General features: G+C 33.6%; 1 protein-coding gene across 2 annotated transcripts; it reads right to left on the minus strand.

The window, feature by feature from the left end:
* Nucleotides 1-300: 300 nt before the first annotated feature.
* LOC124352852 (U3 small nucleolar RNA-associated protein 6 homolog) lies at nt 301-27,031 on the minus strand. 2 transcript variants are annotated; one of them, XM_046802561.1, is made up of 11 exons: nt 26,909-27,031; nt 16,880-17,016; nt 14,731-14,857; nt 14,244-14,390; nt 12,524-12,761; nt 8,559-8,727; nt 7,179-7,280; nt 6,175-6,370; nt 3,371-3,610; nt 2,432-2,696; nt 301-1,432 (listed from the first exon to the last, which is right to left on the minus strand). In XM_046802561.1, exons 2-11 carry the CDS (start codon nt 16,966-16,968, stop codon nt 1,266-1,268), a joined length of 1,740 nt encoding a protein of 579 aa, XP_046658517.1. In that variant the 5' UTR covers nt 16,969-17,016; nt 26,909-27,031; the 3' UTR covers nt 301-1,265. The 2 variants fall into 2 exon arrangements, with proteins under 2 accessions (XP_046658517.1, XP_046658518.1); XM_046802562.1 differs by lacking the exon at nt 26,909-27,031 and adding an exon at nt 19,860-19,966.
* Nucleotides 27,032-27,636: the final 605 nt, after the last annotated feature.

The raw sequence follows: 27,636 nt of genomic DNA on the forward strand, positions 1-27,636 counted from the left end.
ATCTATAGAAATATCTTTGTATTATATACTTTTAACAAAAGAAACTATTTATGAATACAATAGGGCTTGTAATACTATTGAAGACTGAATCCTGTACTTAAGTCAATCCTCTTCAGTCGAACTCAAAGGATTAAAGGCCTATATTATACATAATGAAATTTTCATATTCTTACAATGTTTGTACAAATGACAAGTTCAATCACAATCCATGTTTTGTCTCCAGGATGGAGATCAGTAGGTTTGTTAAGTTATACTGTATTGTTCTAGTAGAGAAGAGAAGGATAAATGAAAAATCTGAAATGTACAGAGTCTCTTTACTTTTTACCAAAGTAACAGCAATTATTTACAGATGGGTATTTTAAAACAAAGATGCATAATTTGAAAACTATATTAAGAACTTGGGTAGAAAGAAACAGCAATATAACTTAAATATGCTTCCTTAACTGAGTTTTAAACAAAATCAAAATAAAACATAAATCCAAACTTAACAAAGTTTTAATTGTAAAAAGCACAAGGCAAAAGTAGTTTTACATCTCATACACCATGATTAAATTTTAACATCAAATTAAAATGTACGAGAGATTAGGCATCTCTTCATTGGTGTACATATTAAGCATTTAAAAAAGTCACAAAATATATTTACTATATTTAAATTCTGCTAAAATATGAAAAATGTAAACCATGGACAAAAAATACAGCTATAGCTATATAGACCACATTAATTAGTCGTAAAATCTTAAATGAGATAAATACATTTGATAAAAATCTGAAATGTACAGAGTTTCTTTACTTTTTACTAAAGTAACAGCAATTATTTACAGATGGATATTTCAAAACAAAGATGCATACTTTGATAACTATATTAAGAAATTGAATAGAAAGAAACAGTAATATAACTTAAATATGTTTCCTTAACTGAGTTTTAAACAAAATTCAAATAAAAAATAAATCCGAACTTAACAAAGTTTTAATTGTGAAAGTCACAAGGCAAAAGTAGTTTTACATGTTTCAACACCATGATTAAATTTTAACATCAAATTAAAATGTACAAGAGATTAGGTATCTCTTTATTGGTGTACACAATAAAAATTTCAATAAGTCACATAATATATTTATTATATTTAAATTCTACTAAAATATGAAAAACATAAACAGTGATCAAAAACACAGCTATAGCTATATATATACCACATTAATTAATCGTAAAACCTTAAGTGAGATAAATATACAATTGATATTTAATGTACAAAAGAGACTCTTTGGAGTTAGGGCGTAGGATTAGGGATAGGAACGGTGCGTATGAGGCTGAACTCGGAGAGGAATGTCTCGAACTGTTGAGGGGACAAGTTTTTACGAGCCCGCCAGTAAATCTCGCTAACTCTCTCCGGGTCTCCACTGTTGATCTCAAACTTGCAATGGTCCATCCACACATCTGTACAGAGAAAAAACAAACAATTGTAAAGAAATTTTTAATAAATAAGAAACTTGTAGGCTTAAAGCATAATATACACCAAAATAAAATAATTATAAAATACTTCCTTACACCTGTAAATGGCAATTATACTAATGATTTCAATGGTATCTAAATCGTGTCAAAATTTTCATTTTTATAGTACAACAAATATATTAGTGACAATACGACGAATTGATGGATAACGTGGCACTTCAACAAATATATTTCAACAAATTGTATTTCCATAACATGCTATAGATACACTCTAAAGCCCAATCAACAATCAGTCCGTTGAAACTACATGGTTAAAACTCCTCTTTGTTCTTTACTATAACAATTCATTACTCTGAATGGTATACCAAAGATGCAAACTCAACATTTCAGTAGACTATACATGCAGAAAGAGATATTAAATTAATAAGTCAAGGAAAAATATGAAGAGCAATCTAATATTTTAAAAATTGTTTAGGTTTAGGTTTAGATAATTATATTTACTTGTATTTGTTTCTAATCTATTCAGCTTTTTCAATTGCATATCATTAAAAAGTGGCTGTAATAACACTATTTAATAGTCCTATATTCATTTTTATATAAAAATATAGTTTCATCAGGATAAATGCCAAAAATTACTACTGCATTGGATCTGGGTAACACCTAAATTTGGTGCATCTCTGGCATGTCAATAAATGTGTTAAATATTAATTCACTTAATTTTTTGAATCACTCCATGAACCGTAAGGATCTCTAGAATTCAACGATGCAAGTGGTTGTCTAATTTGGATCAAAAATAAAGTTAATAAAACCCCAATGAAACCTTTTCCCGACTCCACAAGTTTGTAATTCTTCAAACTAATAAAAGTCACGTTTACAAGATAATCAATGAGTCTACGAATAAACGATTGCATGATTATAATCAACTGCAGATATGTCCGGCAACTATAGAATTAAAATCTTGGTACATTTGTCCCTAGTACTTACCCACATCCAAGAAGCCAAACTGGGCACAAGCAATTGTGTAGCTCTGACGGATTCTCCTCATGTTCATTGTCGGTTGGATGGATTCTAAGTACACCATCTTTTTGTGCATCTCAAGACAAGGAGGAGGCATTTCACACATCTGGTCATACATTTTCCGAGCGATGGCGATGCCCTGAGTCAGTACTAGCCACTCGAGGTACATGGGCTTGAGTGGACCTGATATCTCTGGACACTGGGTCCAACTCTTCTTGAATATCTCCTCAATCTGAAGTTCACAAAATAAATATCACAAATGAAGATAAAAAATAACCAGGTTGAGATAAAAATATAGACAAAAATTAAAATAATTTATAGTTTTTCAAGTTATTCAAAACTGATATGAATAAGTGAACCACATTACAAAGATTATCTGAAAATTGATAAAATGTAATTCAATTGCCTTGTTACTTGTTTACTATTTGTAAATTAACTGCAGTTAACTTTCAAACTAAACATTGGATCTCAAACTTGAATAACCATATACATATGCCCCCCCCAGACACATACACACACATGTATGTGTCTAAACATGTAGTACCCAGTTGGCATAGCTGATGTCTATCCTTTTTCTATAACTTGCATGGTCCACAAATTATGGACCATCATGCCATTTTTGACATTCTGGATAAGGGTGATGAATTTCCCCAAGAAGGCCTAATTGGTTGTTTTCTGCGCTTTTGTAGCACTGTTGAAATTGTGAATTGGTAAGCTACACAGTGTACGTCCAGAATGTCCAAAAGGCCCTTGAGACTTCAGTGCATGGCAATAGGCCGCCTCTTAGAAGAATAGAATATTTAATATTTATGAGTAACACTAACAAATGCCATATTTTAACCTTGGATATGCACCATCAGAACTGGTAGTAGCAGTTGCCCAGTAGGAGTGAATAATTTATCTCACCTTGTTATGTCGTTTGATCTGTTCAAACTGCAGCATCAGTTTCCACAGTGGCAGGGACTGTGTTGTGAGTGCTGCCACTCCCTGGTCGAACACCTGACTGGCCTGAACCTCCTCTCCCTTGGTCAGGTGTACTCTCAGCAATGTATGCCACAACGTCACAGACTCTGGCAGCTTCTTGACTGCCCCTTGCAGTACCTCCACCAGCTTCTTGTGTTTCTCTGGTCCCTGCAGGTGACTGACCTGCAAAAACAATCTTTCAATAGTTATAAACGTTCAAAAGTCCTATTTAGTTTTGAGATATTATTTTCTGAACATAGCACATGCACTCATGTTTCAGAGTATTTTAAATCTTTAAAAGACTATACTGAAGGATAGTTTCAATACTTGATTTTTCTCTTCTCTTTAACCCTTTGGCTGTTCGCCAATTACTAAAAACTTTTTCTACAACTGTTCAGCCATGACGTTTTTGTAGGGTTTGGTTTGAAAGTTTGTAGGTTAAAAAATTATGATACTTGATTGAAATTAGTTTTGAATAGTAATTGCTGGATATTTTTACTATTTATTTAAAAATTTAGAGTTATATACCATATATATTTGTATTAACATTGATAGTACAATATCTTAAAAGTACTTATAATTATGAACAGATCCTGAAAATTTTTACGTAATTTGGATAAAATATGCCTAAGTTATAACAAAAAAAAAATAAATATTAATGTATGTGAATTTAAGGAGGCAACTCTTAAACACTCAGTATAAAGTACTTTTTCAGTAAAAAAAAAAGAAAACAATCACTTTCAAGTGTCATAAAACTCACTTTAGGCTCAGACAATCAATTTACAAAATATAGAAAAAGTTTTTCACAATATGTATAGTTTTTCACTTGTGTTTACCTGGCAAATATGCTTGATGAGGCATTCAGCATGAACACCCTGCTCAAACATAACACACACTATGCACAACCTTTTCTTTTTCCCCTTCAGGGTGGTTGTCACCTGAGCATATCTGGCACAATTTTTCTTTGTTTTTTCAGGGAGCTTACCGAGTCCAAAACTTGTTGAAAGGCCATACCCACTACCCTAAATATTCTGAGTTAGAGATCTGACAGTGATCCATTCTGAGGTAAGGTCCCTATTATTTCCTTCATGAAGTGAACTCTGGATAGCCACCACTAAATCAAGCCGCCAGAATATATTGGTATATAGATACATATGCTAATTCACAAAAAAATTACATTACAGGAAATTTATTGCGCAACAACGCAATATATATAAAACATTTTTGTTGACGTAGGCTAGTTTAGCTTGGTGTGCTTGATCCATATTAATAGTGTAGCCTCCAAAAGTGTTTAACTCTTTGCGATCACCATTAAACTTAATGATTATTCTCTCAGATCACCGGACCATGAGGATAGCCATGGTTGTTCTCTGTGTCAGATCCCTGATTTATGACCATGTCCTAACCCTCAGCTTGGTGGGCCAAACCTAACAGCACTCACTGTTTTGAATTTCAGTTTGTAAGGCCACTTCATGTGGTCCACTGTATTCTGCAGTTATAAAATTCAACCATTATCCAGTTGTGATTGGATTTTTCGGTAAAATAAGTAATTAAATTAATATTGCTCTATTTGCAGCACATACCATAGTAAACATTGTTAAAATTTGTTTTTTATCGACGAAGCTCAAAATAAGGAAACGAGTTTATATCCATGTTTAAATCATGTGACCTATTTGACATTGATTGTATTTTTATTTCGCAAATAAAAATAGTTTTAAATAAATCAAATTTTAAATTACATATTACTTGGTTTGTTTCAAAGCAAATAATAAATAACCAATCGATAAATTTTCAACAATGAAGCTAAAAAACTTTGTGAATTATATGGAAATTTCATTTAAATGTCATTCATTTAAAGAGCCGAAGGTCAAATATTGCCATTTAAACCTGCGTCAAAGTGATGTACATGGTTATGCAAGCACTTAGTGGTGATGCAGAACGCTGCTGGCCACTATGTGTGGCCCGGCAAGCTGAGAGGACAACCATCCAGCTGAGCGAGAGATAAGTTTTAGCCACATTAGTGCACTCCAGATTGCAAAGGGTTAATACAACTCAAAACTATAAACGAACTATAACAATTTTATAAGTTTTATAGGTTGATCATACTTTCTACGAATAACGCTTAACCATTGTGAAACAGCCAGTGTTAAATACCTTAAAAATTCCCCATTCTAACTTAGATACAAACTAAAGAAAATTTGAGAAAAATTTCCAGATCTTATAAGGATTTGTTACCAAAATATTTTTATAAGGTATTTATATAAATATACGTAGATGATTAAATATTAATGTTTACGTTTGATAGGGCATTTAATCATAATTAATAGGGAATCGTGAGACAAAAAAACTCTTGGGAGACCAGGGAATATATATTACCTGCATCTTTTATACTTGGGAAATTATCAACATACATTTGTTAAATATTTTATGAATTTCAAATAATTTATTTTGACATTTGAAATAACACTTAAATATTGATGGATCTTTTAAACTGGATAACTAATATTCACAAATACAATTATTTTAACTAGTACAACCCCTAGTGATTACGAGTATGGCTACTCTTGTGATCATGATCACAATCACTTGTATACTACACTTTCTTGGTATGAATGTCAACTGTAGGTTACCCTGCTAGCACAAAATAATGATTCCTGATTTAAGAAAATATCAAAATAAATCAATTAACTAAAATAACAATTTGTATCTCAAAAATTTCAGATATCAGTTAGTTACAACAGTCTTACCCAAATGAGATAGTATTTCTCTGTGAGTTTGCCAGCAGAGGCTCCCCTCTGTAGTGCAGTCATTAGCAATTTCCGCTTGTAGATGGGTAGCACAGAGCTGTCCTTCGCTAGCTCTAGCAGAGCGTCCAGATAGTAAGCCCACATCTTGGGGGTGTTGAGGCGCTTCACCGCTGTGTCATACAGAGTCACGCACTTCCTGTTGATCCATTAACTACTTTAAGTACAAGACCTTGTGCTTTATGTAAAAGATGTAATTATATTTAGTAACTGCTGATGCAGCTATTTGCTAATTTATATTTTGTGTTAACTTCAAAAGACATTGGCTTTTAAAAACAAATGTCTCATCATCAAAACTTCTGGTTTTATTGAAGCTTAAAAATGACAATGGCGAACTCTATACAATGTCATGTCTCAGGAGGACTCCACAGATTTGACATCTTAATAGATTTTGGATTCAATAACATCAAGAGAGAACCGTGATTGTATACAAGCACAAATACAACTGTGCATCAATTCATGTGCTACAAGGGACAGTGAAGGGGGCAGTCTCACCTCTCTCACATCAATTTTATACTCGTCAGTTACACTTAAACACAATGGGTAAAAAGAAAGTGATATTAATCCTAACTGTCCAAAACGTTTCTTCTAATAAGTGTTGACCAGAGTAACATGATACAAGCCACATCAGGATTATAACTTGTGAACCGCAGTTAATTGCCACCATTACTTTTTGGCTGACATTAGTGTATCTAGGTATCTAGTGTATCTAAGTCCACTAAGATACAGCCAAGGAAGTGTTTTACACTTCATCCTACAGCATGTTTTCTTTATGTACACAGAATACATATTCTCTCTACAAAACTTAAAATCATCTGAAATGTATGAATTACTCACAGGCATGCATATAATGTTTAATTATTAGCAATGACTGATAAGTGATATGAACTAGCTGTGAAATTATTTCTTACTTTCAATTAACACCTTATCCAGTTTTTTGTACTTACCCTATTTTCACTTTGGGGGTTAACTTCTCTTCTGTGTTGTTAAGTTCTCTTTGAGCAATAATATCCCACATCCTTTCATCTGATTCATACTCAAATAGATCACTGCAATTAGGAACACAAACATTTGTACAGATTAATAGAATATAAAATGTCCATTGGTAAATAATCATCAGGTAATTTGTTTAGTTTTAACCATAAACTGACCACTTGTTGTAGCCCCAAGTCATAAACTATACAACTTTTCAACAAGAAATAGGATCTGAAATATACTCTGAATGTGAGTGTACGGTCACAGTATTATTATTTATTTCCCCCTATCTGTTAAAAGTAACATAGAAGAGAGTTTGTTGCGAATAGTCTATAAGTATTTTTTCAGTCATCACACAACATTAATTGAGATATGTTTTTAAAAACACAATCATTTCTTTTTTTAAACCAAGGCAGTAATCAAGGCACAAATCAGATATCTTGAAAAGGAACTTACTCACATGCCCAATCAAATGATTACACTTTCAAAAAATATACAAAAGAAAACAAATATATCCTCCTTTTTTATCAATTTTAGAAGTCAAAAGATCAAGATACTGGTAAGCAATGCATCAACAACATACTGTAGACGAGTCACAAGACGACTCCTGGTTTCTTTGTGTATCGGCAAATTCAAGGTGCTAATCGTCTTTCTTGAGACTCTTAACTTTAATCATGTGCACTAATGTTGCAGATGTAATTACTGACTTGAGTGCCTGCAAAATAAGATGATACCACTACAATATACAACTGCACCGTATACTAAACCAGGGGTCGTTTCGTGACTCACCTACAGCATTTAGCAATCTAACCTCAATATGTAAACCCATTGCAGATCTCAGACGAAATATCTCGTCATGCAGTAGCGGGTCTAGCATCAAGGTGACGAGCTCAGGTCACAATAGTGATCTGGTTTTAATTTCTCCTCCTAATACTTTTGATAATGTCTTGTAGATAGCGTGACCATCATTACTATTCTGCTTAATCTTTTTAATAATGGCCTTTCTTTAGTTTTCTTAAAAACATTTATTAATATTCTATAGATTGCAGTTATAATAATGTAGAAGTTGAAGAATTAGCTGAATTTACTCTCCGCTATGCAGCACTATTGATGTATTTTTTCTTTAGCTGTTTTTATTACAGCCAATGGTTTACCATTTTGCAGTATCACTTGCATGTATTATTATGTGCTGTTAATAATAATAATAATATAAACACCAGCTGTTCGATGTGGGCAACAACACTGTTCTGCTGCCAACACGTAAATTAATTCGTGCCCACTGGAACATGAGACACATTGAAATGGAATGGGTTAACTTGTATTTTAACAGTTAAAAATTAACACATACTTACGTGTTCAATTTATTTTGTAGCCTGACTGCAAAATCATACTGGCCACAAATGTTTAAGAGATCATTCATGAGTTCTACATCATGTAATTTTTTTATAGAGCAATCATAAATGAACTCTGCTTTCCGTGAAGTTAAGTGATTGTTTGTTGGATCCAGCGGTAGCTTCTTTTCTGGAACAAAGTTAGGAAAGAATATTAAACACAAAATAATGGGACTTTACCTTGCAAAAACACTTCTTCATTGGTTATCTACATGTTCAGAGATGCATATCTCATCATGTGTTACAAAATCATGAAATATCAAAAATAAAAACAAAACAAAAATTGGAAAAAACACAGAAAATTTAATAAATAATAAATATAACATAAACAAGATAGGCATTCCACACATGCAACTATAAGCTCAAACCAGTCGGATAGCAATGGTACAGAAAGACGCAGATGTTACGTCACTCCTCTTCCCCTACTTCCTAATGTATTCCTATCAAAGTTTTTCTATAAATTTATTATTATATGACTACAACAATCATAAATTTATAAGAACATTTTCAACAGACTTTGTGATATAGGCACTGGAGATTGGTCAGCACTTACTGCTTCATGAGATGAGATGGAGGTATGAAGGTGGTTTGCAACAAGGATATTTACACAGATATATTGATCATGACTGGCTTTGCTTAACAACAGTCAAGTAGATTTCATCAATTTTTTCACCAGATTAATAACATTATTTCTATTGCACCAGTCTGCTTATCCCCCTCCACTCAAACGATGGGTTCGATAAAACAGCCAGTGCAAGGATAGTTATGACATGTGCCTTAATATGTCCATGGTCGAAGGAAGGACAAATTAAAATTTTGTCTGACAAGTGAGACAACAGAGTTTTCTTCACTGTTAACAAGTACTGATGGCTTTACTATTAAAGGGTGTCAACATCATAATTTATTATGAATTTCTAATTGTTAATCTTAAGATCTAAGTGTGAAAGTTGTAAGATGTTGGAAATTAAATTATTAGGTATAATACCTAGTATTTTTACAACAATTCCAATCAGTAATTAGTTTTAGTTTGAAGGGTTAGCAAAAAAGGACATCCCATAAATTATAAGTTTATTGGCTTGTTTGTGATGATCCTTTAACATATAATGCTGCTGGCTATAAGTTATGAGCTATCACTTCTAAAATGAAAAGGCATGTTTCCTGATTACAATTTGTTATCATTAATTATTGATTGAGCAACAAAACCTTGGGACTGACAAATTTTCTTTCTGCCTTTCTGCACAATATCCCAAGAACGAATTGACCTACAGACTTGACATTTTCTATGAAGCTTCATTTTTAAATAGGGAACATTGAGATCGATGATGGTGCATATCCCTCAATGAGATTCGGCTGAGCGGTAACAATGCCTAACTGTCTTCAAGATATCTTGAGAATGAATTGACCTACAGACTTGACATTTTCTATGAAGCTTCATTTTTAAATAGGGAACATTGAGATCGATGATGGTGCATATCCCTCAATGAGATTCGGCTGAGCGGTAACAATGCCTAACTGTCTTCAAGATATCTTGAGAATGAATTGACCTACAGACTTGACATTTTCTATGAAGCTTCATTTTTAAATAGGGAACATTGAGATCGATGATGGTGCATATCCCTCAATGAGATTCGGCTGAGCGGTAACAATGCCTAACTGTCTTCAAGATATCTTGAGAATGAATTGACCTACAGACTTGACATTTTCTATGAAGCTTCATTTTTTAATAGGGAACATTGAGATCGATGATGGTGCATATCCCTCAATGAGATTCGGCTGAGCGGTAACAATGCCTAACTGTCTTCAAGATATCTTGAGAATGAATTGAGTGATAGATTTGAAGTTTGGTATATTTTACAATCACTAAGAGGACTGATACCGCAGGAAGGTTCACTTCTGGCTGATTTATAACTTTCAGTTAAACCTACACTGAGTACAATAAAAACCGTAGCCATTTACATCTGAGCAACTTTATGGATGTTCGTCCAGGAGTGACCCATTACTAACTGCAAGTGTCAAGATATTAGTAAAAGTGTTGATCGATAGGTCTAGTTTACTGTAGAGAATGGAAAGTTACAAAACAGCTAACTGGAGTGTGTGGCTGGAGTTAGTGAAATTCCCTTAGTGTTAAAAGCTGTTGGGAGTCTTAAACATGAGGGAGTTTAAGACCCCTACCCGCTTTTACTGGAAGAGGTTGGAACAGAGCTAGTCCCCCCTTCTTCCAAAGTGACATGGCTGAGATATACTGCCTACTATCTCTCCTCAGGGATCTCATCAGGAGGCGACCCCTACCCCCCACCTCACCCATCCTGAATATCGGTCACCTGAAGAAAGCACAAACCTTCTTTAAGGATTGAGTGAAATGAGAGGTTTCATCAACTTCTTGTCTTAAATGAACAAAAAATAGAGGGCTGGCACCATTCCTCTTGACAGACAGTCTGTCAGCCTGTCTGTTTGTTTTCAGCAGAATATCTCGAGAACTAATTGAGTTACAGATTAGAAATTTTGCATGCATTATCATTTTTACAATGACAACATTGAGTTCGATGATGGTGCATTTGGCTTCAAGGGAATTTAGCTACGGGTTACCAAGTAAATCCTATGGCTCAGTGGAATATCTCGAGAATGAATTGAACTATAGTATGGGGGAGAATTTTGAGAAAATTGCCTCCTAGGAATCATATTATAAACTACTCTTAACATCAACTCTGAATTGAAAACCATTTTTTCCATTTGGTAATTAAGATATTAGGTAGCATTTTTTATCCCTGCTAATCACTCAATGTTTTTAAAGAACTCGGTTTGAAATGCAGAATAAACTTTCTATTTAATTGTGTTAAGTTTAGTACACTAGGAATAGGTCTACCAAGATTCACTGTTTTCTATTTTTCATTAAATAGATTACTTATTAGGCTTTTGATAATAACTGTTCATTGGCAAAAGATGGTATTATGTCACAACTCTTTAGAAAAGTCACTCTTAATTAATTTAATAGGTTTGCTTACTAACATCCTTTCTTTATGCACACTGAACATTGAGTACTAGAGCAGACATGGTACATGCTAACAGTGGTGTTAAAAATCGGGCTGACTCGGTTACATCCTGTCATATATATTTCACTATATCGAGTTGGTTTTCACTGACTCCTCAACCCCCCACTTCCAAATACTGTGCACGCACAAATGCCAACCTAAGCTGTTACCTTGATAGCTTTACTAAAAGTGTACAGAAATTAGTGGCTAATTTGTAGCCTACCATGTCCTATGTGTAGTATGTGAAATATTGTTTATTATAAGTGGCTAAAGTTATTTATTTTAAATACTGACATATACTAATAAATAAATACCTGACCTCACTCCCTGCTTCATCTCACTGCTCACCAAAAAAAATTCCTCTTCTGGTTATCTATCTGTCCATCTGTTTTCCGCAGAATATATCCAGAACAAATTGAGCTATGCACTTGAAGATTTTCATGTAATTACATTCCTATATAGACAATATCATGTTTGATTGGTGCATATCCCTCTATGGGATTTGGCTGAGCGTTAGTGTAGCCTAACTGACCATCAGCATTTTCACAGTTAGCTAGACAGCGTTGAAGGCGTTAGACCCTTGTGTGTGTGTAACTCTAAACTTTGTTCGGGATCGTTATCAGATTGTTTCTTTCCTTGGCAGAATCAACAATGTGACTTTTTGTTGGGTTCCTGGTCTTGAGGGGGTCTTAGGGAACGAAAGAGTTTATGCCCCGGCCAACCTGGGTCGTGCATCCAACATGACAAAGCCTCAACTGTTCTGTGGAATTCCCGGGTGTAAATCTTTTAGGGCTTATTCGAAGTGAGTTTACACTGAACATGTGGGAAAGTGGAAATTTTTTTCAAAGTTATAATATTATAAAATAGTGTAGTAATATTTAAGTTGGAAGGTCTTACCTATGCACTCTTTTCGATTTCGGTCAGCATCAATCAGCTCAAGCCTGAATGCTTCAGTGAGAAGCATTTTGGAGTCCTTGTGCAAGTGGAGCCCCATCATTAGGTATTTCCTTGCCTTTTCTATACAGTTACACTCATTCAGCTCCCAGTTTGCTGCCATTTTGAATAGTTCTGGTCTAGAGCCTCCATGCAGTTCCAACATTTGCTCTAAAATGCGACTCGCCGCTGCAAAGAAGTTCTGTAACAATTTTAATAAGTTGAAAATTTTATTAAAACATGTTTTAACACTAGAAATCTACACTAACAGAGATTAAAAACAAGGGATGATATCAAAATGAAACATAATTAACTTGATTTCATTCTTACAATGTTGATTTAGCACAAACTTTTAACATACAATATGTTTTACTATAACAAATAAATCCTTTGTTATAGAACATAACTAGCTGTTTCCTGCGGCTTCGCACGCAATTTCCCGTTGAAAACAGTACACTATATTCACTTATTCTTTTTCTATCACATTCTAAACATTGCTGAGATAATTGATAGTCGTTCCATCGTGAGCCTCTTGGGCGCATTATGAAGGTATGTACCATATTCCTGCCCCTATCTTTCGTGGTTTTTGCTAGGTGTTGATAAGTTATTCAGAACAATTAATGTATATGGATGAATCTCGGTAAACTAATTAGGTTATAAAGAATCAAACTCGGTCTGTTAAAATTAGTTTTCTGTCTAAGATATTTCCAGTATTATTTAGGAGTGTGCCTTCAAGAAAATGTATCAAAGAAACCCAATTTCGATCACAAGTGTCTTCTTTCGGCTCTTTTCATTTACCTTCCATGTAACCAAATTCGATTACCTTATGTGCAAACATTCACGGATTTTTACAATGAGGTTGTTTTCATAATAGCGTTTAATAGTATTTTCATTGCATTAGATAGTTTATTGATCATTGGTGCAATCTGAATTTAAAATTAGGCAATGACGTCTTCTATGCAACCTGCATTACACTACTGATCAAGCACTTTACAATAAAAATTTTCTAAATTTTAAATGTAAACAAATGTTTCTGCCTCTTTGATGAACTTCAGCTGAAAGTATTAACAGCTGTTAAGTATCAGTTCGCTTTGTATTATGTGTCGTAGCGCAGTCTGTCGGATCCAATATAAAACACTCTAACATCAACAACAATTTATAATTAAAAAATTAATTAAATAAACTATTTAAACAGCCACCTCTCTAAAAGTATGCCTATGTTACTTCCAGGAACGTGTAGAATCACTGTACAAAATTTCACGACGCTTTGTGCATTGGTTCCAGAGTTATAACGGAACATACAAACAAACATTCGCATTTATATATATATATATATATATATATATATATAGATTCACTGGAAATAATCAGACCTTATAGGTATAAATTTAGTAACTTATAAAAAGAAATAGAAATTAATTGATCAGACAATATATTTTATGTTATATATTTATAAAATACTCTCCCTCTAGAAGTTTTGTTTTTTAGGTAACTATAAATCATTAGATAGAACTATTTGTAATCAACGAAATATTAGCTGAGTTATATATATATATATATATATATATATATATATATATATATATATATATATACTCAAAATCTGTTCTTCCAATAAACAGTTTAATATCTTGTGTTGTTTGTCCTAATTTTAGACAGTTTTAAAAATTACTGTATTACTAACCATCTTCTTGCAGAACTTGATGTAAGTTATCCACAGTTTGATGTCATTGGGAAACCACCTGATTGAGAGGATGAACATTTTATTCAGGCGTCTACCAAGAGAAAACTCTAAATTTGTCATCTTTGCATTTTTTTGTATTCCTTTTTTCTGAAACAAGAAAATTACAAACTATTTTAACAAGAACCAGATATATTTTAAGAAATTTTGCAAAAATGCATATAGCCAAAAGACTATAACACGGACCTACTTTGATGTGAACTACTAAAATACATCTGGAACAAACTTTCTCCAAAAATAGTTTGAGATTTAAGCTTAAATGTTACCTGTAGAATATATCTATCTGTATCTAATCTTAAAAATAATAATATTAACCATTTTTATTTTTTAAGCTTAAATGAAGTTCAATAGAATATACCTAGCTCATCTTAAAATAATAATCTTTACATATCTTACATGTTTAAATATATAACTAAAATGATAATATTACCTTTTGACGAAGTTTGATTGTTTTCATGAGCAGCATTTCATACTTTATATATTTCATACAATCTTCTTTGCGTTTTGCTTGCCTGTGCATTTTATACTCATAATCTTTTCTTTGGTTTGTTATGGCTCTGTAAATGAAACATAAATCACATCACATAAAAACTACTAAACCACCAATTATCCTGAAATTTTAGATGGACATTCTTAGGGTCCCTAGTTATCATATAGGCTTATTCATATTTCGAAAATTCATCTGGGCTACACTCCACTGATCTCTAAAGTTGGGGAAAATCCAATCTTTGTTTCTAAAGTTGCACTACACCAAATAGATTGAAAGAGCTTGTTAAATAGAATCAACTTTTCTGTATAAACATAGTTTTACATAGACAACCATATGTTTTGTTAATTTAATCACTATTTTCAGTTTGCTTATATCTGTAGTCTTGAGAGCATAGAGTAAGCTTGATAAGTATCAACTCTTCTTATTTCAATCATTTCTCCAACCACTATTGAGCACAGAGTAGTTTTATTTTTTATCTTTTATTATAAATTTATATAAGACTATTACAGTATATAACTCATCTCAGGCTTCTCAGACCTGAAGACCTGAGTGTGTACATATTGATTGGGGAAACAAAGCGAAATCAACTATGGCACAAAAATGCTAAGAACGGAGTAAATTATAATGGCTAAAAAGATACACTTTTTTACATATTTTCTTGATCATGGCAACAAGGCAAACATAACATTGGTGTCGGAAATATAATTTGCTTGAATCAGAAGTTCTCATACATGTGCAAAGCCTACGAAGTTGCATGGGAAGCCGTGAGTAACTGTTAGTATAAGCATATAATCAATAATAGGTCATTAATTATTTGTCTTAATCAATTTTTATATAAAATAACTTTTTAAATACATGACAGGTTTGGTATCATCTTTTTAAATTGTTATACATTTTAAATTACATTTTAATTGAATTAAACTTTGTTTCTTTACAATACACCTTGTTTAATTGAGCTTTTATAAACTAAGAATCATATTGTCTTAGGCATAATTGAGAGAAGATCAAGGTCACTTATGGACTAATCAATTGCTAATCTCATCACATATGCTAATCAAAAAGCAGATTTTATATACTGTGGACAAATTCAAATATGGCTTTTCTATGTACTTCAACAAATTACTATCATCCCATGAGGGCAGACCAAAGTTTAGACTCATTTAGAATTAAATTCATTGGTTATGCTTCTTTTTGATTCAAATGACAAATTAACTAGACATTTTTACCCCTGTCAAATCCAAAATCAACCATAGATATTGTCATTCATTATGTTTCGGAGATATCCACGTTATAATAATACTCCATCAGTGTAGGCCACAGTGTAAAATTGAGTTCACCGAATGGCTTCGGTTTGGATGAGCGTTTTGATTCACGTCATAGGTTAATTTTTGATTGAACCGAGGTAAGAATACATAATTCATTTCACATTTAAGAAAAATCATTACTCAACAAGATCATTAAAAATATATTAAATCCCTTCCCTAACAAGATAATAAAAATTCTCTGAGCAGTGTAAAAAGCAAAACAGAACAATGGCAGTTGCCAATGCTTCTAGACCTTTTGATGCCTTTTCATAGCATTTTACATATCGTGCTATTCTTTGCATTGATGTACAATCTAATAAATAAAGATTATTTTGAATTTGAATACTCACCTTCACAGAATTTTTTTATATACGTAATTTGGTACATTTACTTTTTGCATAAGATTCTATATTATTCTACTTATTGGGGGTTTTACTTTGTAAAATACAAAAATTTCTTCACAAGCTACATTTTAATACTGTGAGCTTGCTGTTTTAACTTGTAAAGACATTCATGGGAAAAAGCATGTCGAATTAATTGTTTATCAACCATTCTCTAAATATTTTAAACTTTAACGGTTACAGTACTTCTTATACTTCCCAAATTATCTCTACTGATCGATTATCTAGATTCTATCTTATGTAATTACCTTGTTTCTGTGAGACCTTACAATATTGGAATTACTTCTAGTTTTTAAATCAAAAGCTGATTTTTTAAAATTCATAATTGTTCTATAAAATATGTACTAAAATAGCCATATCAATGTTTTAATATGTCATACTCACTGAACTTCTTCTTTTTCAAAAAGAAGTAACATCATTGATTCCAATTCTGGAATTGATTCCTCACAATTCAATTCTACAATTTCTGCCATTGCTGAGCCTTTTCAAACCAGAGCAAATGTTAAATATACACCAGACACCTAGAAAAATGAATCATCACTATTACACTCAAACGTAACAGAGAACACAGTTGGGTCCAGCAAATACTGGCACAGAGCGTCGTCAATATTGCTTCGTACCAGAAAAAAAAATGCTCTCCATATAGTGGCTTTTATTTTATTATAAAATCTTTTATATTCAAATTCTGTATTGTGACCATTTACATAATACACATTATTTTAATCCAGCACTATGTGTAGTGTAATACATGAGGAGTCAATTTCCTAACTTTTTACACATTTAGTTGACTTTGCTTATTATGGTTGTTTTCAGAATTAAATTCTCTACAATCTGTATTAGGAAAAACAATTTGTTTATTGATCATTTAACAATGTTACTGGACATCAAACATTTAAGAAGGTATTTTTGTTATTAGATGTTTGGCAAATTTCATACTTTTTCTCAAAAACTGTTCGCACTACAACCTCTAGAGTGGTTTTATTTGATTTTTCAGGTGATTTTCTTTATAAATCCACCTTATTTGAGTTAAAAAGTAAAACAAAACATTTCAGAATCACTTAATTTCACCAGGTGACCTGAAAACAAAACAAAATCTTTCGCCAGCCATTACTCACTAATGGAGCGTTTCCGGACCTACCTTTATATAACATTTTTTTCTTATTTTTAGCTCTACAATCACGTCTTAAAATATTTTACCATATTTCTGACTCACCCTGTATACTAACAAATACGAGGGGTATTAGAAAAATAAGGTTCCCTATGCTTCCGAGACAGAATGCGTTATTTTGGGAGAAATCTGGCAACACTGTCTTACTCATCAGCTGTCCCTCTCTCTATCCATACCACTCGCACCTCGCTACGTCCAACAGTGCCGGCCTAGCTGCCTTCGAAGATGGAGCTCCCTATCGTTGTTACCGCTAGATGCGAAATTCGTGCTGTGATACGTTTTTTAAATGCAAAACAGATTTCATCTACTGAAATTCATCGTCAGTTAATCGAAGTTTATGGGGAAAACTGCATATCTGTTCAACACGTTCAGAAATGGTGTGGAGAATTCAACGAAAGGCGCATGGAAATTCACGATGAAAACTGAATTGGACAGACTTCAGTTTCAGATGGAGTTGTTGAAAAAGTTGAGAGATTATTGTTTGAAGATCGGAGAATCACCACTCACGAACTTGCTTTGCTTATTCCTGAGATTTCCAGCACCACAATTCATAAGATTTTAACCGAAAAATTAGGCTATCACAAAGTGTGTGAGCGGTGATTCTCCATGACAACACTCGACCTCACGTCAAACTCAAGAACTGCTGACAAATTTTGACTAGACTATTGTGCCCCATCCCCCCTACAGCCCAGACCTAGCCCCAAGTGATTATCACTTATTCCCAAAATTAAAGGAACACTTGGGTGGCCAACGCTTCAGTACCGATGATGAAGTCAAGGAAGAGGTTACTCGATTCCTCAAAGGATTGGCGGCAGAATTCTACAACATGGGGATAGAAAAGTTGGAGCATCGTCTACAAAAGTGTTTGGACAGAAACGGTGATTATGTGAAAAAATAGCTTGACTTTTAAGTTTTAAATTGATGTATAACACTAAGTAGAAATGTAGAGCTGTCTATTTAAAAAAATCATGGGAACCTTATTTTTCTAATACCCCTCGTAGTAAGGAGATAGGGAATTTTTCAAACCCTGAATAGTTTTATCGTTTTTTCTGTAAAATAACACTAAAAGATGATTTACTGTGTCTTTCTCGGTTTCAGATGTTTGTTTCCCCCCCCCCCTTGGGGCGGCCTACTGCCATGCACTTAAGCCTCAAGGGCGTTTTGCGCACCCCGGAAACACCATGAGGCCTACCAGTCTACAACTTCAGCAGTTCAACAAATCGCCGAAAACAACCTATCAAGTCCTCCTGGGAAAATTCACCACCCCTATCCAAGCTACCTAAGATGGCATACCGCTCTCTTGCTATTGCAGGGCAATCAAAGAGCAGGTGCTCAGCAGTCTCCTCCTGCTCATTACACCTTCCACAGAGCGGATCCTCCTAAAGGATGCCAACTCTGTGTAGATGCTTCCTCAGGTGACCATGCCCCGTAATGAGACCAATGACCTTAGAAGACATTGATCTGTTTAATGAGAGAAGGTCCAAAGCCACCTTGGAGGAAGGTGACTGTAATACCATTCTACTCACTCTCAAACCCGGATGCAACCTCCACCTTCTCCCATGCTCTGCGCGAATCCATTTCGAGACAACCCTAGAGGATTCACACCTTGGAACACCGCAGAACGGTTGAGGGCCCGTCATAATTGTTGCTGAGCCCTGGTTGGCCAGGGCATCAGCTCTTTCGTTCCCAAGAATCCCCTCATGACCAGGAACCCAACAAACGGTTACATTGTTGATTCTGGCAAGGGAGGAACCGGTCTGATAGCAATCCCAAACCAGTTTGGATTTGATTGCGCAAGAATCCAGTTTGTTTTGTTATGTTTACTTTATTATTTAAATGTCATTTTTCCTATCACCTGTCATAGTTTTATCGTTTGATTAATGGTTACGGTTCCGTTATTATTTATGAAATTACGTAATTGTTTAAACTATTACTATTAATTTGAAACACGTGACTTTAATTTAGTATTTCAGATATGTTAATATCGATTGACAGTTCTGTTATTCGATATATAAGTATCGATGATTGTAATAAGCGATATAAAAACTGGGTACGCTTATCGTACTCTACCCTGGTATAGGCCTAATTGAGCTATTTTTTTGTACCTAAAAAGTAATAATTTAACACATTCGCTGCGGGAAAATCCGTAATTAGGTTTGTCATATGCGGGAATATTTTGATTGTGGAATAACTTACCTTTGGTGGTTGAAAGACAGGAACGATGGTCTATAGGATGTTTCCGGTTGAATTCGATGAAATAATGACGTCACAGTTTTGGGCCCACATGTGGGCCGGCCGCATTTCTGGAAAGTGTTGTTATTTTCGAACTACTCAAAAGCGCACAACCACTAATTGTACAGTATTAGTCTAACAACAGTTATAATTCCTTGTTTTTGGTTTTTTGTAATGTTATTTACACTATATACACTCGGGCCCACATATAGGCCGGCCGCACTTTTTGTTAGTTCTGCACTGTCTACCTTCTCGAAAGTCAACCACTAATAAATTTACTTCACTTAGTCTAATATTAGTAATTATTCCTTTTCCTTATTATTCCTAGTTATGATATTTAGACTATATACATTCCCACCAGAATGTTTTTGTTAGTACAAGGAATCATGGTAGGTCTCAAAACATTGACCCATACACAGACCAGGGTTTTCCGGACATGTTCCACAATGGTACAGTGTCTTAGTGTTTGGTTTTCCCACTTTAGTACACTGCCTACACTTTTTTCGCAATGTTTTGTTTTTGCTGTCTTTGCCAGGAATCTTTCCAAGTTTGTGAGCCTCAACCCTTTTCTTTTTTTGAGGAGGTGTTTCAATGGTGTGAGTTGGTTGAGGTAAAAGGCCTTTTATAACTTCCAATCTGAAGTCGTAGAGGGACATTTTGTTGATTCATGTTGTGAAGGCTGTGCGCATTTACAAGTATCATTTGTAGTACATGTATAAATATTTTCTTGTACCACCTTATGGTTTTGTGTTCACATGGGTTGTACGCCATCATTTGATCGGCGCGATCAACTCCACTCATGTGAGCATTATACTTGACAATCGGGAGGGGTTTTTTCTTTGCACGACCTCGTTTGTCTACAAAATCTACTAAATCGTTCTCATGTTCAGTTGAGATATACGTAACATTTCTTTTGTCTCTCCACTTGCCAATCATAACTCCATTTGCGTACTGCGCAATTGTTTCACCTTTTTTCAAAACTGTGTTTGTCACCTCCATAGGTGTATGTTTCCTTCCAGCACGCAATGTTCCGGTGCAGTAGGTCTTCTCAGAGAGTAATTTGCTGGCTAGGGAGTAACTGTTGTGAAAGTTGTCCATATATACAGCATGTCCCTTTCCCAAGTAGTCTTTCAACAGATGGAGAACCACTTTTTCGCTGTGCCCAACACCACCAACAACATTGTCTGCTTTTCCTGTATATAAAAGAAATCTCAATATAAAACCCTGGTGCTCTGGTAGGGTGTATAGTTTGACACCATACTTATGTCACTTGCCCTTTATGTACTGTCTAAAATGTAGTCTACCCCTCCACAGTACCATTGCCTCGTCAAGAGACAATTCTTTTTGAGGGTAATAAACACTCCTCATTTTGTTGTTGAAATAGGTTATAACTAATTCGATTTTTTAAATAGCATTGTCGTTATCATTAGGATTGTGTCTACATAAATGCAAACAACACAAAATTACCAGGAACCTATCCCTTGACATGAACGTGCTAAAACACTTAAAGTTAAAAAGATAATCCGTTCTCCAATAATGCTGAAGACGTTTGATTTTGATTGTTCCAGTGTGCAGCAAAATTCTCAAAAATATTTTTAGCTCTGGCACTGTAATGTCCTTCCAAGCATTAATTCGGGAATGAGGGGTCAAGTTAGGTTTAGCATAAACTTCGTTGAAAGCATAAGAATTGGAAAACTGACAAATTCTTTCGAGAAATATATCGTCAACAAGAAGATTGAAGAAATCCATTGGAGTACCGTTACCCGGGAATGGCACCAACAAAGTATCAGTTCTTAGAAATTCAATCTGGCGCATACCTGCGGTGGAAATACTCCAAGTCGGGCACACAATTTCATGCTGATCATCATCGTCGCTATCATGTGATGAAGAATCAGTAGACGAATCGTCAACAAGTCTTTGAACTTCGTCCACAGAGCCATCACTGTCATGTTCCTCTTCAACATTTCTACTTACAAAGGTGCTGAGACCGGAGGTACTAGGCACTGCAGAATCCATTGCAATAAGTATAACACTACAGACAACACGGTAGAATATATACAATCACCTCAGTTACATAATAACACAACACAAAACACAAAAATATTAGAGTACACAATGGGCCTAGAACAGGCCGACCGCAACGCGGGAACCAAGAACGAAAACAACCGAAACGGAATGTGACTACCACTGAAAAATGCGGCAAAGATTCAACTGTCTCGGACGAGTAGCTGAGCTACATTGAAACATGGGAGAAACAGTTACAGCCAGGCCCACTTAAATATCACACAAATGATTTTACATTGTTTGAATTAATTTTAAACAATATTGTTAAAATACATTAAAAATAGCTAGAATTAAATTGATTTTTATGTAACCATAATAAGAATGGTTTTGTCTTCAATGGTTTAGCTACTTCTAATGCATAATTTGGTTCGCTGATTCGATTGTCGTGGTGGGCCCTTATTATACTGCAGACTATTTTATTTTAACACACCGTTGATATAATAGTATAGACTTAGCGTGACGAGCAACCCCCGTCACGGGTAATTACAACGACGCTAACTGATGACAGACACTATACGTCAATGGTAGCTAGTAGATTAAGCTCAGACAACATGTTCCGAACACATAATCCACCACAACTACGCGTAATGTGACACTGGCCTTACAACGATGAAGTGTACCGTCAGTAAAGTTGGGTGAACTGTGATGTCGTGTTATGAGCAGATTGTACACTGACTGACTCAAGCACACAGTGACCAGTTGAGACGCTTGAGACTCGTCACATAATCTGCAAGTCACACGTTTTCTGTTAATTTGGCCCACAAAACACTACATTGTTAAATATATTTTGTCTTATTTATGTTTTTAACATTTTTTACATTTAGTTTCATAGTTGCTTTATTATTTAAGTTTCAGGGACACTTTGATAAGCGGCCTATACTCTTTATTCAATTGCTATTATTGAACAATTCTATATGTTATCCAACTTTGATGTGTAAAAATCGTACACAATAAGTTATAATAAATTACCGTAACAAGAATCTCTCGTACATTACAATTTTAAAAACGTAAATTTTACAATAATGCTACATAACAACAAAACCAACTACAGTCTAGACTTAGATATCAAAGAAACCTTACAATATCTATAACTTGCCCAGCTTGATATTAATATGAAAACGCTTTTGTGAAATGGAGGAAAGAATTCTCCCCATGTATTAAAAGGAGCCAAAAAAATATGTTGAAGCTGCTTAAACAAATCTTGTCACTTGTAAGAAATCTTACATTTATTTTCCTCATATTCATTTCCATTTTCAAAGTCTACAAATATTAGTTACTTCTTGTTGTTGATTGTTTACATAAAAATTACTATAAATAATAAGTTGAAATCATATGCTAAATTAAATAAATTGTAATATTGGGTAATTATGAAAGTGACAGCCGGAGTGGCAAAACGAGTTTCGCGTTATTAACTTATTGGAATCATCCTACTGAACAAAACAATATAAGGTTTCATGGGATGGAAATGAAAAATAACGAAGTTGTAGAACACAAAAAATGGAACTACTTTTTACGCATGGAGCAGTATTTCCATGTTGTACATCCGCGTCAGACGTTACGTGACCTTTTGTGATCTTGATTCAACCTCGTGATGACGTCATAGGATGCGCTACCATCTTTGGAAAAGTAAATAAAAAAGAATACTGAAATGAGTAGATTGACCCAAATTACAATATTTTTCTTAATTTCGAGCTACAAATTAATTAGTTAGCCTCCGGGCATCAGCGCGGGACAGTATCGTGTAAAAACCCAATATTAATATATAAATGGACAGTAATAGAGAACACTTACCACTACCACGAAATAATCTCGTTTCGGTTAAAACATAAACTCCTACCTTTCCCGACAAAACACTATGACACACAATTCACTACGATTCGTCGGAACTAGTGGATGGGTGATCCATGATTGACAAGCAGTCACTCGATCCGAACTACAATACACGATATCTAGAAATGCACTGGACCACAGCCCCTGAGCGCTCAGATAAGAGACACGCTATCAGTCCCACCCGCAGATAACATTGAGGTACATAGATATCAAGACATACAGAACATAAAATTATTAAAAAACTTAACTATTTATCAATATACACCCTAACACCATGTTATTTGTCATTTGCGGCCCCTAAAATCATATATATTTTTGTTCAGTAGGATGAGAAGAATACGTTAATAACATCAAATTCGAGATTTGCCGGATCGGCCTTTAACCTCATAGGTAACTAATATCGAATTATCCTTCAGATAAACACATTGAACCATTTATCATAGCAATTGAATAACGAGTGTAGGCCACTTATTAAAGTCTAATTAACCCTAGAAGTGTGTCCATGTTACCAAAGATAAAACGTCAGTCCATTTTCGACGTGTTGCAAGGGTTTATTAAAAAATTCTTAAAAAATACTTAATATCCAGAAAACATATATGGTTATATCTCGTTTTTCTTCTCAGAAGTTATACTATTTGAAATAGGAATAAATGTTTTGATATTCTTTGGTTTAATATATATTTTCATGAAAATAATGAGAAACTGCAAAAAGTTTGATATGAAAATTTCAAATTTGGACCTCTGTAAGGTATTGAGATATTACAGTAAGGTCAAAATGTTAAATGTATAAAATGTAGAGAATTTTATGCCAAATTAGGAAATATATTAAAAATTTCTATAAAACAAAAATTGTTATTTTGTCATTTTTTTTACAAAAGTGAAAATGTATAAAAATGTACAAGGGTTTGGGCTTATTTGAAAACACTAAAAGTAAACAAAAAAAATAAACTGTTATTTTATTATAAGTATAAAAAAAAATATTTTGAAAAATGAAAATATTCTGTAACAAAATGCAGAATCAAGCTAAAAATTTTCACTTATACTTTATTTTTATGTAATTTTTTAATATATACACTTAGTAAGTATGTTTATTTGGCTAAAATAAAATATAAGATATGTTCAAATACTTTGAAAAGGAACTGAGTTATAACATTTTTTGTTAACAGTCGTACATTGAAGAATTTACTCATAAAAAATAATCTGGTCTGCAATGTAAAAAAAATGTGAAAACAATTTTTTTACTTGTTATATTATGTTAGCACATAATGTTTGAAAGAAATACACTCAATAATTTTTGAAATTGAGTTAAAAATAAATGTTGTGCGTCAAAAACACAAGCGTAATGTACTGTGGTGCAAGTTACAAGACAATGGCCGACAGGGATGGGTTGGGTTGGTCTTGATGCGACGCCGTGATTCATCTCTTTCGTTTCGCACTGCCGAAAACCTACTGAACTAAATTTACCGCTGAAAGATTGTACCCGTAGATCGTTTCTTTCACTTTTTTTTATTTTCTTTATTGATAATAAATAACAGTGTGAATGTTATTTATTATCAATAAAGTTATTACTAACCTGCATAAAATATGCTGGTTTACAACTTTAGAATTGTCCTTTTTTAGAATATTCATAGTAAATCAACTATTCGTTCTAATGACTTTCTGTTTGCACTGGAAAAAAGAATATTTTATTCTGCGTCTATTGACATATGGCAACACTGTTTGCAGGGAATACGTAACTTGCTGTGATTGGTTGAAAAGGACGTATTTCTTTGACCCGGCCACCCGTGAAATTCAACTCAAATGATGACTTCTTCAGAAAACATTTCACCACGACCGTAATATTGAAGTTAGAAAAAGAAAAGTTTATGAGAATTGTAGAGTGGAATCTCACAATTTCAATGATACCAAAAACATGGTGATTGTTTGAAGATAAATAATTATTTTTAATGAAAAACTGAACCGACATACAATATTCTGGTTCCGCACAACACACATAAATCAAAACCGACATATAATATGCTGGTTCCACACTTCTAGGGTTGTTTCTTTCAAATTTCTCCAATTTCCAAACTTTTCAGGAGCAATGTTCACGTGAACTTATATATTCTTTACCCATGCTGGTTAGTAGAATAAACGTCTTATAAAGTAACTCTGGAACTCAATATGTGCATGGTGTGTTATGGGCTGAAACACTTGGAATGTCTATGACAAAAGGGCTAGACACTAATCATGTAATGAATCCATGGTGCTCAAAAGGTTAATCAGTTTGATAGCTATAGAGAAGATGAATAAAAGCAGACTTTTAAATCATTAAATAAGCAACCAGTTCTAATTAGGGGTAGACTTTTATAAGCGGCCTACACTCGTTAGTCAATTGCAAATATCAAATGGTTCAATTGTTTTTATCAGAAGGAATAATTCGATATTACAATTCATTTAACTTAATATAATTTGAACTTATTAGTTTCAGTAATTTTAATGTAAACAATAAACAGCAAGAAGTAACTAATATTGTAAACTTTGAAAATCGCGATGAATATGAGGAAAATATGTGAGATATTTCTCACAAGTGACTGTTTAACTGGCTTCAACATCTGGATTTGCCTCCTGGTAACCCACGGGGAGAACTCTTTCCTCCATTTCACAAAAGCGGTTACTCATTGATATCAAGGTGGGCAAGTTGTAATATTGTAAGGTTTCTTTGATATATAAGTATAGGCCATACGTTAGTTTGTAATGCTATTGTTAAATTAATGTTTTTATCTCGTTACTGTTATTTAAAACTCTTATTGTATGTAATTTTTACATATCGAAGTGGGACAGTATATCAAATTGTTCAATAGCAGCAATCGAATAACGAGTGTAGGCTGTTTATTAAAGTCATCCCTTAATTAGATAATTATGGTTCCTCCATTAACATTAAGAATAAAATGACAAGCTTAAAGTAATTTCTCTATAACACAACACAGTCTCATTTACATAATATGCTAACCTAAGTTTCAGACATAAATGAATAAAAGAGTTTAAAATACCTTCATTAAAACTAAACCAGAAATTGAATATTGCTAAAAATAATACACATAATAAATCATACAACTAAGAACAGAAATCATACCAACCAATAGTTTATATTATTTACTAAAAACGAACAAACATAACCACACTATTAACAATAACTTCGGAAATCACAATTGGTATTTTGATGTTGATGTTCCTGAAATCCATAGAGGAATTTCATTTATTAGTTGTATGTTCAACTAACTTATTATTCCCGTAAAACCACGTGCTGACAGGAAACAAATCAAAAGAATATACATGTAAAATGGTGTAATTCTTTTCCAACTAAATACATTTTTATTTCGTTTATTCAAAAATAAGAAAATTTAGGAAAATTCCAGAATAATTTAATGTTAATTCCACATTAAATTTTGTGTGTGTAAAATGTGCATTTGTATATGTGTATATATTGTATGCTAAATTCCCACATATTGTCAGTAGACATACATTATTACTCACTAGAAATGAAAAGCAGTATTAGACTGCTCTAAGAAGATCTACTTTAAGAAATGTACTGAGGTTCCACAAAATAAATGTATGTACTCTCTTAGCTTCTCAACCCTTTCCAGCTACTGGTTCTACTAAAATCAATTGTTTAGTCTCACTCCTTGAAAATCCGTGCTGTTTGATTAGTTTAATACATTTTCCAATTTGTAAAACGAAGAATCTTGATAAGTGTGTCCTTTATAATATCAAATACATATAAAATTGATTTTACCTGGGTTTAACTTTAATTTGTTTTTAGAGAAGAAGAGTGCAAGGTTAATTATGATTATTGTGCCAATTTTCA

The sequence above is a fragment of the Homalodisca vitripennis genome, chromosome 1, assembly GCF_021130785.1.
Source record: "Homalodisca vitripennis isolate AUS2020 chromosome 1, UT_GWSS_2.1, whole genome shotgun sequence".
In the NCBI taxonomy this organism is placed as follows: Eukaryota; Metazoa; Arthropoda; class Insecta; order Hemiptera; family Cicadellidae; genus Homalodisca; species Homalodisca vitripennis.

Bases quoted from the DNA above. Each gene is read 5' to 3' on its own strand.
- LOC124352852 (XM_046802561.1), bottom strand. From the start codon at position 16,968: ATGGCAGAAATTGTAGAATTGAATTGTGAGGAATCAATTCCAGAATTG. The intron at 6,371-7,178 runs GTAAGTACAAAA...ATGGATCAACAG, and splicing joins ACCCCCAAAGTGAAAATAGG to GAAGTGCGTGACTCTGTATG. The intron at 3,611-6,174 runs GTAAGACTGTTG...TTGTTTTTGCAG, and splicing joins AGAAATACTATCTCATTTGG to GTCAGTCACCTGCAGGGACC.